This window comes from Columba livia, chromosome 2, assembly GCF_036013475.1.
Source record: "Columba livia isolate bColLiv1 breed racing homer chromosome 2, bColLiv1.pat.W.v2, whole genome shotgun sequence".
NCBI classification, from domain to species: domain Eukaryota; kingdom Metazoa; phylum Chordata; class Aves; order Columbiformes; family Columbidae; genus Columba; species Columba livia.
The window spans coordinates 93,895,962-93,911,425 of NC_088603.1; the positions used below are offsets into that span (position 1 = coordinate 93,895,962).

At 37.0% G+C, this 15,464-nt stretch overlaps 1 protein-coding gene across 13 annotated transcripts in view; it reads right to left on the reverse strand.

Annotated features, from left to right (window-relative positions):
• Positions 1–15,464, reverse strand: part of PTPN3 (protein tyrosine phosphatase non-receptor type 3) — a 173,294-nt gene that overhangs the window by 50,095 nt on the left and 107,735 nt on the right. For 12 of the 13 annotated variants that reach the window (XM_021281367.2, XM_065052841.1, XM_021281371.2 and 9 more), the window contains 4 exons: positions 14,935–15,023; positions 9,758–9,821; positions 2,971–3,143; positions 755–889 (listed from right to left, as the gene is read on the reverse strand). In XM_021281367.2, the coding sequence (XP_021137042.2) occupies positions 755–889; positions 2,971–3,143; positions 9,758–9,821; positions 14,935–15,023 (461 nt within the window). Of the gene's footprint in view, positions 1–754; positions 890–1,725; positions 1,797–2,970; positions 3,144–9,757; positions 9,822–14,934; positions 15,024–15,464 lie in introns of those variants that run through there. The other variant, XM_065052848.1, reaches the window with a different exon arrangement.

The window sequence follows — 15,464 nt, forward strand, 5'->3', positions numbered from 1 at the left end:
TCAACACATACCTCTTGCCTCATCCTGCCACGCCACCATGTGACACCGAAGAACCCGACCTCATTCTCTAGCTAGCCTCCTCCTAAGTATTGCCAGGCTGTTATTAGGCATCTGGGAAATGCCTGCTTCTCTGGACTGAACAAGCACATTTTTCTCAGCTTCTCCTCACAGGGAAAGTGCTCCAGCCTCCTGACTACCTTGGTGGCTACTACTTTGCTGAGCTCCCTCCAGTTTGTCAGTGTCTTTCTTCTTTTACTTGACACAGAGGTGGCTGCAGCATTCTAATAAGGTCTAATGAGTGCTGAGCAAAAGGGGGATAATCACTTCTCTTGATTTAACATCCATGCTGCTGTTAATACTGCCAGGTTGCTCTGATGACTTTGCTGCCAGGGCACACCAGATAACTCATGTACAGCTTGCTGCCTATGAAGATTACCAGGTCCTTTTCCAGAGAGTTGCATCACAGGCAGTACTGTTGCACTGGATTATTTTTTCCCAGGATTTTGTTTTTGTCTTCATTAAATTTCCTATTGGCCCATTTCTCCAGACTATCAAGGTCCCTTTGGATAAAAGCTCTACTCCCAAGCTTATTGACTTATCCCCTAAACTGCTGTCATCTGCAAACTTTATAAGCAAGCACAAGTCAAAAAAACACCAAGCAGGACAGATCCCAGGACAAACCGCTGCTGTAGTCCACTTGTTATTGGCCTCCAGGTAGAGTATGGAGTATGGGAAAGGCTGAAACTAGATTTACCAATTAGGGGTAACAGGAGGTGATCGAGAAGGAAGGCTTTTGGTCTCTAGATGCTCAACAGATAAAGATCGTCTCATAGATGGGTTCCAAACCATCCCGCCTATAACTTTTCTGCAGTACTGGCTATTTACAGATCTGAAAAGAAAAAAAAAGCATATGTGAATTATTCTGCACAGAAAACATAAAGGAAATAAAATATGCTTATGAAAATCAATTTTATAATTAATGTGTTCTAAAGAGTCCCCGGTGCTTACCCTTCCTCACTTCTGCATTTCCAGTCTCACAGAGCCATTTGCTGTCCTTCATCTGTGGCAATCAAACTGTTTGTTAACCCCTGATACAACGCTAATCACAAGCCTGGGTAAAAATACTTCTTTTTTTTCTGGGAGTTATTTTTAACCCAATTGTGTTTAAGTAGATGGACGGGAAAACAGGAAATTTGGTATGTCCTATTGGCACTGAGTGCCTGACAAAACATGGTTTACATACAGGCAAAAGATTCCAGATGTTCCCTGTTAAAACTCATATAGGGGTAACAATTTACTAACAGCTTCACTGAGTACAGGACTATTTTAACCATCTACCTGCTGCCTCAGCAAATAAGAGCTACACCAGACCACTCTTTGTTTCCAGAAGGAAGCCACATTTGAGTGATGTGTTCCTTATAGGAATAAGTCATTAACAAAAGATCTGACATGTAAAGGGATCCCCAAGTCTAAACTGTTTCTTGTGACAAGAAGCTGACAACACAAGGATTGCATCAGAACCTCAGCGAGGAAAGCAATAAAAATATCTTACTAGTAGAATTATACAGCACAAATACATTTTTAAAGTAGATCAAAATTGATATAAACTACCTTTTTACTTAGCATTCCACAAGACAAGCAGAGAGAGAAGCTGCTCATCCTCAAGTTCACAGGCCTAGGACTCCTCATGGAAAAGAAGCAATTTATGAGTTACAGAGAACCCACCTTTGGCTCACTATGTCCTGAGCTGAACATAATGGGTGGCTGGGATAGCAGAGCATGGAGCTAAAAAGTCTTAATTTTACATAGCATTAAAAAAAAAAAAAAAAAGTTGTTTATGCTGTGGTTATTACTCATGCTAATATCAAACCTTAAGTACGCTTTGCACTGTACTGCTTTTGTTTATACAAAACAAAAAGCAATCCAAAACTTTTTGTATTCTGAAGTATCTTATATGCCTTGTTCATTATTTTAAAGCAAATTAATTCCTTCAACATCTAAATTTGTACTTCTAAAGCTTCTCCCAGCATAAAAACCAAGAGGGACGACTTAATATGAAGCATCTACAAATTAAAATCAGTCGCCTACTTTAAACTTAGCAAACACAGTCCATGAATTCAGGAGAAGCTTTTGCCTGTATTATCCATTTTATTTCTGTAAGTCTCTTCTGTAAGATCAACTCCTCTGGTCTTCTACGAAAACAAAGAGTTCTTTCAAAGAAGCCTTACATGGGTAGAATAGAGAGGGAAAGTGGAAAAAGAGGATGTATTATAAAATGAAGGTCAATTGTGAAGAAATGCAGAAGGACAATATTACCTCAGGTGACTAGACAATAAACTGGCAGATTAAGTTTAATGGAGTTGGGGCCCAGTTGGTGCATATGGGAAGTAACAGCCCCAACCTCATATAGCAAAATGACAGGCCTGATGTAGATACTACTGTGAAACTACCACGCCCATGACCAACAGAACTCAACGAGGACAATAAAAGAGTAGAAATGTCACAAAAGTGATATCTTGAATGCTTGGGTGAGACATCTCAATGTCAGTAATAAGTGCTTGGTATGATGCACTCCAGAAATTGCCTAACATATTAAATAGACTGTGTGTATGCCCTAGTGGGTAAACAGTTCAAAACAAATCTGTTCTGCAAACTCTTATTGGATCAGTAGCTACTTAACATTTTTACTTTCTAGTGTTTTTATACCCCAAACAGCAAGTTTTAAAAATACCACTAAAATACAATCATGTTCAAGTATCTTTTCAGGAAATTATAAGAAAAACTCTATTGTAATGATGTCACATTGCAGAAACTGAAACCACAGTTATATAACTTGTCAAATAGTTCACATACAGATTGGGACACAGGTGCGGACAGAGCTGAACTCTTGACACTCTAACTTGAGCTATCACTGACACAAATACTTCTGTTCCTATTATAAAGCAAAGTATGCTTTCACACCATACTTACTTTGCTGGGTTTCTAGAACCCAGTGTCCAATAATGTGACAGTATCTTTTTTTCATGAGGTAGTGACTTCTTTGCCTGAAAAAATGTGTGATGCTCTACGCAAGATTTCCATAGATTTTTGCATGCTCTGTAATTTAACATGTTGAAGGCAACAATATGCTCTCTGGATTCATTCTGTAACAGTAGGAAACACCATGTTTCAATATATATAAGCAGATCAAACACAGTAAACAAGGTCACAAACAGACAATAAAATTACCTTTAACTTAAAAAGAAAAAATGCATTTAGGAAAACAAAAAAAAAATCAACGTATAGTAGATTTTGAGCTGTAGATGGCCGAAATAGCTCTGTGACTACATGACATTCTAAAGCTGCAAAATGAACACTTTAAAAGTTTGAGCAATACTGAAAAATGATTAAGTTTTTTCAGTTCCTAATCCTTAGAATGTTAATGAAATATTTAAGTTGAGAGTGGTAAATATTTTGTATATACCAGTGTAATATTAAACTATCAAACATAGTTTCAGATTTCCAGTCAGCTCTTGACCTCCTATGACAAAACTATTTAAAACATTCCATTAAAGGTGCAACGTAGAAAGGAAAATACCCTTCAATCTTTGAATTCAAACTCTTCACACAAGGCTTCAATTCAATAATGTTCTTTCAAGAGCCATAGCATGCAAAATGCATCGGCTTGATAGTCTTTTAGAAGATACTAAATATGTTAACAGTGATCCATCTTGTGGGAAAGACAGTAGTTGTGATGGGACTGGAGGTGCCGCTACTGCTGTTCAAATCCAGTCCTGCTTTCTGGATGATAACATGAGGCCACGATGAGGAGATCAAAAGGAAGCAGAATACAAAGCTGTGCGTCTTGGTGCAAACTCTCATTTGTAACTTCAGTGCCAAAGTGCCAGTGAAATTCAGGTGTAACACAATTGTGTCATCCATGTTTATGCCCTCACCAGCTGTAGCACTTGTTAAGTTATATCAGATCCCAAGACACTTTTGCACATGATAAATGGTTAGTTAATATAGTTATTGATGTAAAGAGAGTGGAACTAAGAGTAAAGCAAAGAAAGGAAGATAACATGCAACATGAGATAATTGCTATCACTGCTCAGCATGTCAGTGAAAAAGATCAAGTTTTTTATTTCATTGCTTATCTTTTCCACTTGTTCTGAATTATGACTGAATGTTGACATCTCAGCATATAACCAGGCAGACAAACATATCAGTAAATTCTAGCTCATACTTTGGAGAAAGTCAGGATTTGGGTTGCAAAGACTTTTTATTCAAAGACTCAGAAAGATCTAATAAAGCTCTTTCTCACACCATCCAGCAAGAAATAGAGGTCCCACCCGAATAACACCTCAATTTCTAGTTGCCATTGTCCTTTTGTTTGTTCACAGCAACAATCCCATAAAGAAGTAACTAGAGACCATTTTGGCTAGAATACTCTATTTTACTTATATCCTTTCTATTTCTAGGCAAAGTTTACAAATGTCACGCATCAGAGATCAATGCCATATTCTGCAAATCACTTTATGACTAATTTAGAGAATCCATGCCTGAAATAATTATTTTAGAAAACTGATGAGCATCTCAAGGGAAAGATAACAAGGATGTGCCTCTTGATTTTATATAGGCACTGCAAAACTTTTAACTGATTGCAACCTTTCAGGTACATTTTCTCTCTAGTAAAACATCTTTTTAAATACTTTTTTCTTTTTTATTTTTTTAGAAATAGGGTTTATTATTTGAGCCACACACATACTGGAACCAATTATTCTTTGTTAGTTTGCCACAGTTGCTTCTAATTAGCTTATACAAAATGAAGCATACAAGCATAGTAGAAGTTCAACTCAGAATTTCTTGCAATATAAAAAGCATATATCAAAGATTTAATGACAAATAGCATTTCTGACATACTCGGTTGGTTGAGTATGACTTGAAGTGCTTTACTACTCCAGAAGACAAACAAAAAAGGAAGCATATAGATATTTTTGCTATCCTAGAGCACTGGCCTTTCAGTTGCCACAAAAATAATTTTTTTCAAACATCTCAATGATACTGAAAAGCCATAGTGTAAAGACAATGAATTAAGTACACCAAATATTCTGGTTTTAAATTTAGGTTTGAAAACAGTAATGAATCTTGCTCTCTACATCACAAGGGTGTTCTTCCAACTACTGTCACAGAAACTTCTAAGTAGCTCCTAAGGGGGCTAAAAGTTTAAATATGGACTTAAACTAGGACAAACACTTTCAGGAGTTTCAGAAAAACTTACTCAATTTTTAAATTAACAAAATCTTTTGTTAACATAACCATCTGGCTCACTAACTGGCCACCTTGCAAGTCATGCTACTGAATCTATGCACTGTTTTAAAGGTGAAGAGAGTTCTAGCAGGATCCAACGATCTAATGTCCATCACACTTCAACTCAAATTCAAAAAGAATGGCATTTTAATAATTATCAAGAAATGAGGATTAGATAGATTCATGGCCATTAAAGGGAACAATTCTCAATAGCTAAACTGGGTGTCTTGCTATTTCAGCATCAGTGAAGAACTTTGAATCACATGTATGCCTCTTCCATTCAGAGAGAATTTGAAATTATCTACAAGCAGAGCAAGTAAAAATATATTTTAATATGCAGAAAATGAAGTTGGTTTTAAGCATTAGATAAGCACATTGGAAATAAAGTTTAATTTCTGGAAGCTTTAAAATGCTGCCTGTAAATCAGCATAGTTCCTGTTTCTACCTTAAATCTTGTACCCTTCATAAAGTCTACACATCATGAGCTTTTATAGCATCAGACATTCACTGATTCATCAGTCTTGCTCCCTGCTCCTTAAGCAGCTCTTCAGCAGAAACAGAAATATTGCCTAGTTCTAGCAAATAGCTGATCAACAGACTGAAGCAGTGGGAAGGTAAAAAAGGAGGTGAGTAGCAGGGAGAGAATGAGATAAGGCAAACTGAGTCTCCAGAACAGGGACATAAGGAAAGAAAATAAGAAAAGAAATAAGGAGAATAAATCATTGAAACATGGCACATCTCGGATGACTGCAAATCTGTAGCCTTTGAGAATATTCTGTAGATTTTGTAAAGAAATCTAAATATAACATACAAAACTCTGAAATGCTATAGCATTGTCACCACCTTTCACAGAATGGTTGGGGTTGGAAGGGACCTCTGGAGATCATCTAGTCCAACCCACCTGCTAAAGCAGGTTCATCCAGAAAAGATCGCACAGGGATGTCTCCAAGGCGGGTCCTGAATGTCTCCAGAGAAGGAGACTCCACAACCTCTCTGGGCAGCCTGTTCCACTGCTCTGGCACCCTCAAAGTAAAGAAGTTATCCTCCTATTCAGATAGGACCTTCTATGCTTCAGCCTGCGCCCGTTGCCCCTCATCCTATCGCTGGGCAACACTGAAAGGAGTCCTGTCTCATCCTCTTGACATCCACACTTGAGATACTGATAAACATTGACGAGATCCCCTCTCAGCCTTCTCTTCTCCAGGCTGAACAGACCCAGCTCCCTCAGTGTCTCCTCATAAGAAAGGTGCTCTAGCCCCTCATCTTAGTAGTGCGCTGCTGGACTGACTTCCTTTAATAAAACCCTGCCTATGAATACATAGTATCTGCTCTACTTCCCCGACATTCTTCCATCTTCCCTGCTTTCAGCCACATTTACCTATTTCCTCATGTATTTCCAAGCAATAATCTGGTCAAGCCAAAGACTGACACCACCTCAGTCATCCGCCCTCACAAACCCCTCATGAGACCCACCATTCCAAAGAAAACCCCTAGTAGTCCAGCTACCCAGTCCCGTTGCACTGCAGCAGCAAGCTTTCCAAGCAATACCACTGAAGTACTACAGGTGTGCTACCCTAAATTTCAAGCCAAGGGGCCTCACTGACAAGGATGGATATATCTAGAGATTTAATAGCACACTTAGTCTGCTTTTTCATATCTCTTTTGAAAGAGTAAAAAGGTCATGCAGCTAGCCCTATTTTTCCTATAGTTCTGTAGCTTTAAGCATGATACAGTGTGCGTTACTGTAATCTTAGTGGGTTATGAAATAAAGAACTATGATCATGTAAGAGGAGATTAACTAAAAGTATCAAGGGCCTTGAACTGTCATCATTTATCAAACACTTAACCGAACAAACTTCAAGAATGCAGCCCTCTTCAAAGGTGACACTGTCTCCAGAAATTCAATTTTTGACAGCAGTCAAATCTTCGTAACAAACACATTTTATATGATCTTTAAGTCCAGGAACTGTTATATATTGACACTTAATACTTCCATATTAAAAAAAAAAAATAATAATCCTGTAAGTACACTCACTTTACTATCCATTGTTACTAATCACTGCCAGGGAGAGTTCTATTCATGTGTTTATTCTCACAGACACATTTGGAAATTGCTGTCCATAAGCTTGCCCATATTTGTACACATGAAGATATTTATAATTAAAAATGAATGCTTATCAGTGAATTTTTAATCCACAAATCCAGAAGTAGATAAGTACAATTACATACAATATGTAATACAATTACACTGAGTTAAATACAAATACAATTACACTCACAAGATAACAGAATGGTTTCCCAACCACCCATTTCTTCACACAGCAAAATATATATGAACAGACTGAGACAAGTTTGCATATAAACAGTATATTTGCAAGCTTACAGCTTGCAAAAAAACTTAAGACACCTCTACAGTGGGTTAGGACACACTCTTTCAAAAGAGAAAACTGTCATTTGTGCATACTATAGTGTTATTGCACTAAGCTTACACATATCTCTAAATCCTAACTTTGTTTACACATGAGCCCTGAAAAGTAAGAACATGTACATAGATGCACACTCCTCAAATTTGGAAGATACCCAGCAAACTGCAAGTGGACAAAGAAAAAAAAAAAAAAAAAAAGAGAAAAGAGATGAAAACATTCTCCTTTTGGGTAAAAAAGCCTCCCTAGCAATCTTTGTTCAGCAGACCCTCTAATCAGTGCAGGTCAAGAGGTCATCTTGTTACAGAGTCACAGAATGGTCAAGGTTGGAAGGGACCTCTGGAGATCATCTAGTCCAACCCACCTGCTAAAGCAGGTTCACTCAGAGCAGATCACACAGGAATGCGTCCAGGCGGGTTTTGAATGTCTCCAGAGAAGGAGACTCCACAGCCTCTCTGGGCAGCCTGTTCCAGTGCTCTGGCACCCTCAAAGTAAAGAAGTTTCTCCTCATATTCAGACAGAACCTCACATGTTTCTATGCCCATTGCTTCTCATCCTATTGTTGGGCACCACCGAAAAGAGTCTGGTCCCACCCTCTTGACAACCACCCTGGAGATATTTATAAGCATTGATGAGATCCCCTCTCAACCTTCTCCAGGTTGAACAGACCCAGAGCTGGGTCTATTCTCAGTTTCTCCTCATAAGAAAGATGATCCAGACCCCTCATCATCTTCATAGCCATCCACTGGATTCCCTCCAGTAATTCCTCATCCTTCTTAAATTGGGGAGCCCAGAACTGGACACAGTACTCCAGATGCAACCTCACCAAGGCAGAGCAGAGTGGAGGATAGCCTCCCTTGACCTACTGGCCACACTCCCCCTAATGCACATATGATGTGCACTAGGACACCAACGGGGCACTCTGCTAGCCTGGGAGTTATCCATGAAACAGGAGCCTGGCATCCCTTAAAGAACGCTTGGAACCACCACCCAATCCCCAAGGAGAAATAGCACAAAAGAAGACACGGTGGCCAAGTCTCCTGCAGGGAGGGGAGGGAGGTCTGAGAGTTTGCTAGGTCAGAAGGGCCCCAGCTACACAGCTCCTATCAGTTTAAGAGCTCATTTACTACCAGTAAGAGACTTCATAAAGTTTATGTGTAATTTAACATTCACCTTTTACTATCTATTTGAGTTCTGTCCTTAACTAAATTAAGATATTTATGTATCTACAGATCACTAATTTTGGTGCTTTTTGTGTCATATTAAATATTCTCCTCTCTTTATAAAAAGATAACTTACCTGTTCACATTGTGGCAGCACAATACCGTAATCAAGATTTTTTTTTTTTCCTTAGTAGATAAACTAATATTACAAATGCTCTGAAAAAGCACACAACATTATAAACACAACTCTTAACAGCAGAAAAATTTTATACCACTTTTATCAACTATCACATATTTTGACAACTTCTAAACCCCTCTGTGTTACACACAGCAGGAGGTGTACTGTCCCCCCTTTCCAAACACGTCTTTCAGCTGCAAAACTCCTCTTTTCTCCAGGAACCTTCCTTTCTCTCAGAACTCTGAGCCTCATAAGCAGAAGAGACCTCACAAAGTCCACCTAGATGGGTTAAGCAGCTGTTTAGTAGTTTGACAGCATTGAGGAACTCTACAGAGCAGAGTGCATCAAAGAAAAGAACAGCAGATGCTGGCAAGAAAAGGGAAATACATTGGGTTATAAGTACTGGAGAAAGGATGAAGATCTGCATGTTCTCAAATCTCCATGGAAGGAAAAACTCGCATGGAAAAGATACAGTCCAATAGACTGAATATGGAAGGATTCTAGAAGGGAAAACAAAATGTGAAACAGAGCAAGGATAAGAGAAGAAGAAAAGCAAAGGCAACTTAACGAAACAGAATTTCAAAGGCAAGTTACCACAGAGACTTTTGATCAGCATTTGTTGTCTTAACATTTAAGAAAAAACGAACAAACAAACAAAACCCCACATGACCCCTGGAGCAATATAAAATTAAATGCCTACTTACATGTTTTTGCCGTTGTTGTATAAAAAACTTTTTCCTTTTAAAGGAAATTTTTAATATGTTCACCCTAAAAGAAACAAACAGACCATGAAATACTAATCAATGTTTAGTGGGATAAAATAATGAAAAATAATAAAGTGTACAGTAAGCCTAAAAGATTATATCTGTTAGATGTTCAATGAATAATATGCAGGCACCTCCTGTGTTGAGTGGTAGATAAATATCAAGAAACTCAAAGGAAAAACTTTAGCTAAGAAGGAAAGGCCTTTTTCAAATCGAGATTCTTCCTCATTTACTCTTTAAATAGTTCACATAGCAATTCTCTCCCACCAAATCTATTCTTGCAGCAAAAACTTGATGACATCCTTTACTAAACTGCACAAACGTTAAATGTGTCAAGTTTGTGTAACTTAAAAATGAGATGACAACTGTGACTCAGGGAACAAAATTTAAGACCCTAATGACATGACAAGGCTGGTCATACAACATCTGAAATTTCCCAGAGATTTCACAGAATTGGCTTCATAATGTGCAAAATATCAGGTACTTGTGTGAACAACTCAAACTTTGCAGTTAAAATCCTAATTGTAGAAGGATAAAAACTGTAAGAATGAGTGTTAATATATTTTTCACTTCAATTATTAACATTGCTACATAATTTACGTGGTAATTTCATAGAGAACTGAACACCTCTTTCCTATATATACACATAGTATGAATAAAGATTTTCTAAGGTAAGCATTACAATTGAAAGTGGTGCGTATCAGTTTTGCTAAATTAAACAAACTTCTACACCTTCCTACAGCAAAACAAGATTTGTCTAAAATATCTAAATTTTGTCTGCAATACATCAACAACTGAAAACCTACACATTCTGGAAAAAGAAATCTGTGATCAGTTGGAATTAAATGGATGCCTTGGGAAAGCTATTTAAGGTCTGATCAAGTCATATTTGCCTGAAAAAACACCATGACAGGGTTTTGGAAGGTTGCTGCTAAAAGTGTCAGAAGTGATAATGTTTCACAGCACCTTAGATCTCATCAGGTATGAACTATATCGAAGGTCATCTCTGTTTTGACCCCAGTTTTTGCATCGCTCTCAACAAGTGGGACAATGGCATATCATTCATTCCTCACTGCCCATGAGAGAGATACACCTCAGTTATAGAGCAATGTCCTTCATTGACATAGAGTGTATTTGTCAGTTATGAACAAGAGAGGTGATGGAATGAACAATCCCCCTCTAGCACAAAAGAAGTGGAAAACCGAATGTGTGCCCATTTCTGAAAATTCTTTTCTCTTTCAATTACAGAACCACAAAGAACCAGGAATTTCATTAACACTACTCTTTGGCAACCAGGCAAATTATTGTACAAGTTAATGGAAACTTGAAATCATATCTGCCTCTCCTGTTAGGCCAGCTCTTGAAATACTTGTGCCATTTTACTTTCTGCCTCAAACAGTAAAGAACTGAACTGCTCATCTAAAAGTTCTGCATTCTGAACTTCCCAATAAATTATATAAACTGTGAGTTTTATTTACTGAGATGCAACTCATTTATTAAAAAAAAAAATAGAAATAATCCTTTCTTAAGCCTAGTGCTACTCTGCCTAAACCAGTACCAGTCAAGCTTTGTGCTTCTGCTTCTTTCTTACCACATTTCTTTGACTACCAAAACTCTCTCAGCCCCTCTCCTCTCCACCCCCCGCTACCCGTTTTTTATAAAACATGATTCACTGTATGACCACATAATCACTTCAAGCCAAATCAGGGCTTTAAATCTCTTTATTTTGACTCTCCCCTAAGTACAGCATCCCTCTCAATTCCATTCATTTTTCTTAAAGTACAACTAAACCTATTTATTAATTCAGTGACAAAGAACACTTGCTAATCTGTCAGATTTAACATTAACTAAAAACCATTTGCAATGTTACGCCTACAAGTCGAGTGAATGTTCACATATAACAGAATCCACAAAAGAATCCAAGAGATTAAGGTATCAAATGATTTAGATTTAACAAGTGCTTGAATATGTCACATCCAAAACATGATCTGGATAGAATGCAGTTACTCTTATTCTAACTGGTGGCTCAGCTGCCCTATCACTCACCAATAATCTGTTCAGTGACTATTCAACATTCACAAATAATTAAATTTCACCATTTATTTGTAAAATACCATAGCATATTAATAATGATAAATATTTTTGGTCCCATCTTCCTATCATTCACAAGGGTCAAAACAGATGTCACTTAGTAGGCAACAGAATTATTCATTTCTGATCAAATTGGCAGTTCTGTCCCAGTACTTAGTGCTAACAGCTAGTATTTCTGCCTTGAAGCAAAAATGTTTCTTCAAGCTTTAAGTCTTATACTTTGCCACTTTTCAGCAGGAAAGGTTCTGTCAAATTTGCTATGTAAGACTGTCAAGTTGTTTTTTGAATTTTAACTAGCAATGTATTTCTTTAGCAGTTTTGCTGAAGTTTTCAAAGCAAAGAAACTGCTTAAGACTAGCATTTAATATACAACCTTAGCTGCTGATGTAGAGAGTGCTTGTATGTTTTTTTCCATTAAGATAATATTTTACTTGCAAAAAAAAAAAAAAAATTAGAAGTTATCACGAAACAGCTGAGCTCCCCCAAGAATAACTTTCCAGAGCATATAAAACACTGCTTTAAATCCAGAGGTATTTTTTTAAACCTGTCTTGACTTGCATTGCCTCTGACTGATCAGTCATCATATGTAGGTTGCTTTGATTGAAAATCCTCTTTTTGCCAAGGCAGTACTCTCGCACTGCCTCTGCTCCTGAAAACTTTTGGTCCCCTTTGACTACTACCATATGGCATAGCTGTAGTATTGTCATCCACTAATGTTGCAGAGTATTTTACTCAGTTTTGAAGAGTGCTTTGATGGTGTTTGCTGCCACCTGGAGTTCTACCATGTTCATGGCAAAGCCTGCTGAGCCCATGGGAAAAACTGCTTACTACGAATGGTGTTACATAAAAAGTCTAAATACCATTTCAATTATCTTTTTTTTTTTTTTTTTTTTTTTTGCATTCTCAGGCATATACTGTTCTGTAAGGAATTTCCATACCTGCACACCTTCAGCCCAACTAAGGTACATTAGAACTCCAGGTATTACAGAAATATATCCTGCTTTGAGGTCTAAAAAGAAATACAAAGTATCTACTACAAATACAGCACAATCTCATCTGCTCTGGTGACTTTCCTTGTTTGTTTTTTTGTTTTCTTGAGGGGGCGAGGAGGAGTGGGGCAGTGGGCAGGGAATGGACAGTGTTCCTGCATGGAGGATTATGACTAACTCATTCAGGAAGCCAGAAAGAAAATATGAAAAATTTATCCCCTATGTAGTGAATTTTTGCCCAAGTCGAGAAAATATTTTTAGAGGGAGAGTAGGAAAGCTCTGAACAATTGCATTAGCTGTCAGCTCAAAATATTGCTGCCTAAACATCACATTTTAGAGTGGTAATTGTTAGAACTGAAAAATCTGTGTTTTTTTTCCCCTCAATTTCTTTTTGTGAATGATGTTTTATTATAGCATCTGTGCTTTATTCCTCTGTACTGGTTTTATAATAGCATCTGTGCTTTATTCTTCTGTGGTCTCCAGAAGTAAAAGTAGCAGAGGAAGCTGTGAATTCCTCCTGTCTTGTGTGCTATAAAGCTCTCTTTCCTTTCCCTAACAAATCATATAGTGCTGCATTTTAAATTGCCAACGCTGTGGCTTTCAGGAATACCTATTATCCATTCATACCTTAGGTCACTAAGTTGACAGAACAAGACTTGCAGAAGACAGAAAATGTGGCTCCAGCTGGCACTTTTTAAAACCTGCAGCTGTTTAAAGAAGCTGATTAACATCTGAAAGGGCAGAGCTCAGGGCACAAAGATGAAAGACAGAAGTTTTATATGTTTTATTGTGCACCAGAAATGGAAAAATACAAGATATCACTGAGCTGGATGACAGCATAATTGACATACATTTAAGATGGTTATAGTACATCCAAGTGAGTTGAAACATCACTCACTGCAAAGAAAAAAAGAAAAATCCAGAGACTCTGCAATACATTTTCCACTAAAATTTAGATTGAAACCAATGTTTTTGCTTTCTCACAGGATATACCTGTTAGGTTGGGTTCAGTATAAAAGGATGGAATGACTGAAGTATTTAAGAAATATTGCTTAGAAGGACCTTTTTGTATAATTAAGGAGCACAAACCATTAGAATACACTTCTCTGTCATGATTAAGAACACTACACCACCTTACTGAAAATGCTCTCCAGAAATACCGTTACAAATTATACAAGGAAATCATGCATAACATGATAAATCTATATTTTATCAAGTATACAAAACAAACCCATACTTATTTTAAAAAAGAAACACTGAAAAAATTATTCCTGGTTCAATCAGAAATCCTTATGGAAATGCCCAGCCTCCATGTAATTTCTAATTTATGTTATTGTTTTTAGTATAGTATAACTAATAAAGCCCATAAGTACTGTAAATACTTATAGCTTAACTAATTTCTAATGTCATTCACATTACAGTCCTTGTGCATGTTGCTTCTTCATAGACATTATTTTCTACAGTGCTATCATGCATTCTAATGTTTTTAGTATCACAGAATAATGTAAAGGTCTGTCCCCCAGAGACTCCAGAATTTGCTAACGTTATATAGCCTTGTTTGATGATATTTAAAAATTTGTCTAAATCATATTATCCTAGTTCCAGTAAATCTGAAATTCCAAATAACTCATTTTATGTTTCTTTTCTGAGAACCAAGTATCTTCTTGCTGAATGACAGGATAAAAGGATCAGACCATTAGCTGTTGAGCTTTGTTAGTAATAATCTTTTTATAAAAAACATAGAATTGGGTATAACAGCTGCAAATCTCTAAGACCACAGGGTCCTCCTAATCATGTACTCACATTTCTGTGTAAATTAACTTGATCAAGACTTCACACAGTGCAAGGAGTTCATAAGTCTTAGAGAATTAAAAGCTCAGGCAACAGGTTTCATTTTTATCTCAATACAAAGAAATACCATGATACCCCATAAAAAACAAATTCTTGTACTGTAGGCTTCTTTGGAATAAACATTAAAGCAAACAGAAATAAGATTTAAAAGCCCAGACATACTTCTTTACTAGTAAAGGAATTTACCAGGGATAGAAGCTTGTGCAGATGAGTTTTCTATATACAGCAATTCCACTGGATGCAATCCCAATCATGAGATCTAGATTATGGAGATCCTGCAAAAGAAAAATACTGTTAAGAATGCAGACACAGTTTGTGTCATTCCCATTTATCTATTTATAAATTAATTTTCAAGTTTTAAATACTTAAATTTCTACTCCAGATGCAAAAACTCAATCACATATTTGGATTTATTTTCTCATGCACGTCTTTCCTTTGATGTTGTCTACTAGGTATTATGAAGTTTTACTCATTAACACACCTTGTAATTTATCTCACTACACTAGATACTCTTTAGGTCAGCAGACTAAATTTTCAAGTCCAGCCATATTAATTTAACCATGGGAAAGAAGTTAAAGCATGTCCCAAGATCAGTAACGTAAACGTAACAGAAATTTGAGAACTGTACAAAAATGACCTGATTGTAAACTGTTCAAAAAGACACACAAAATTGTCCTTTTTTTTTCCCAACCCCCAGAAAAGGTCTTACCAAGAAA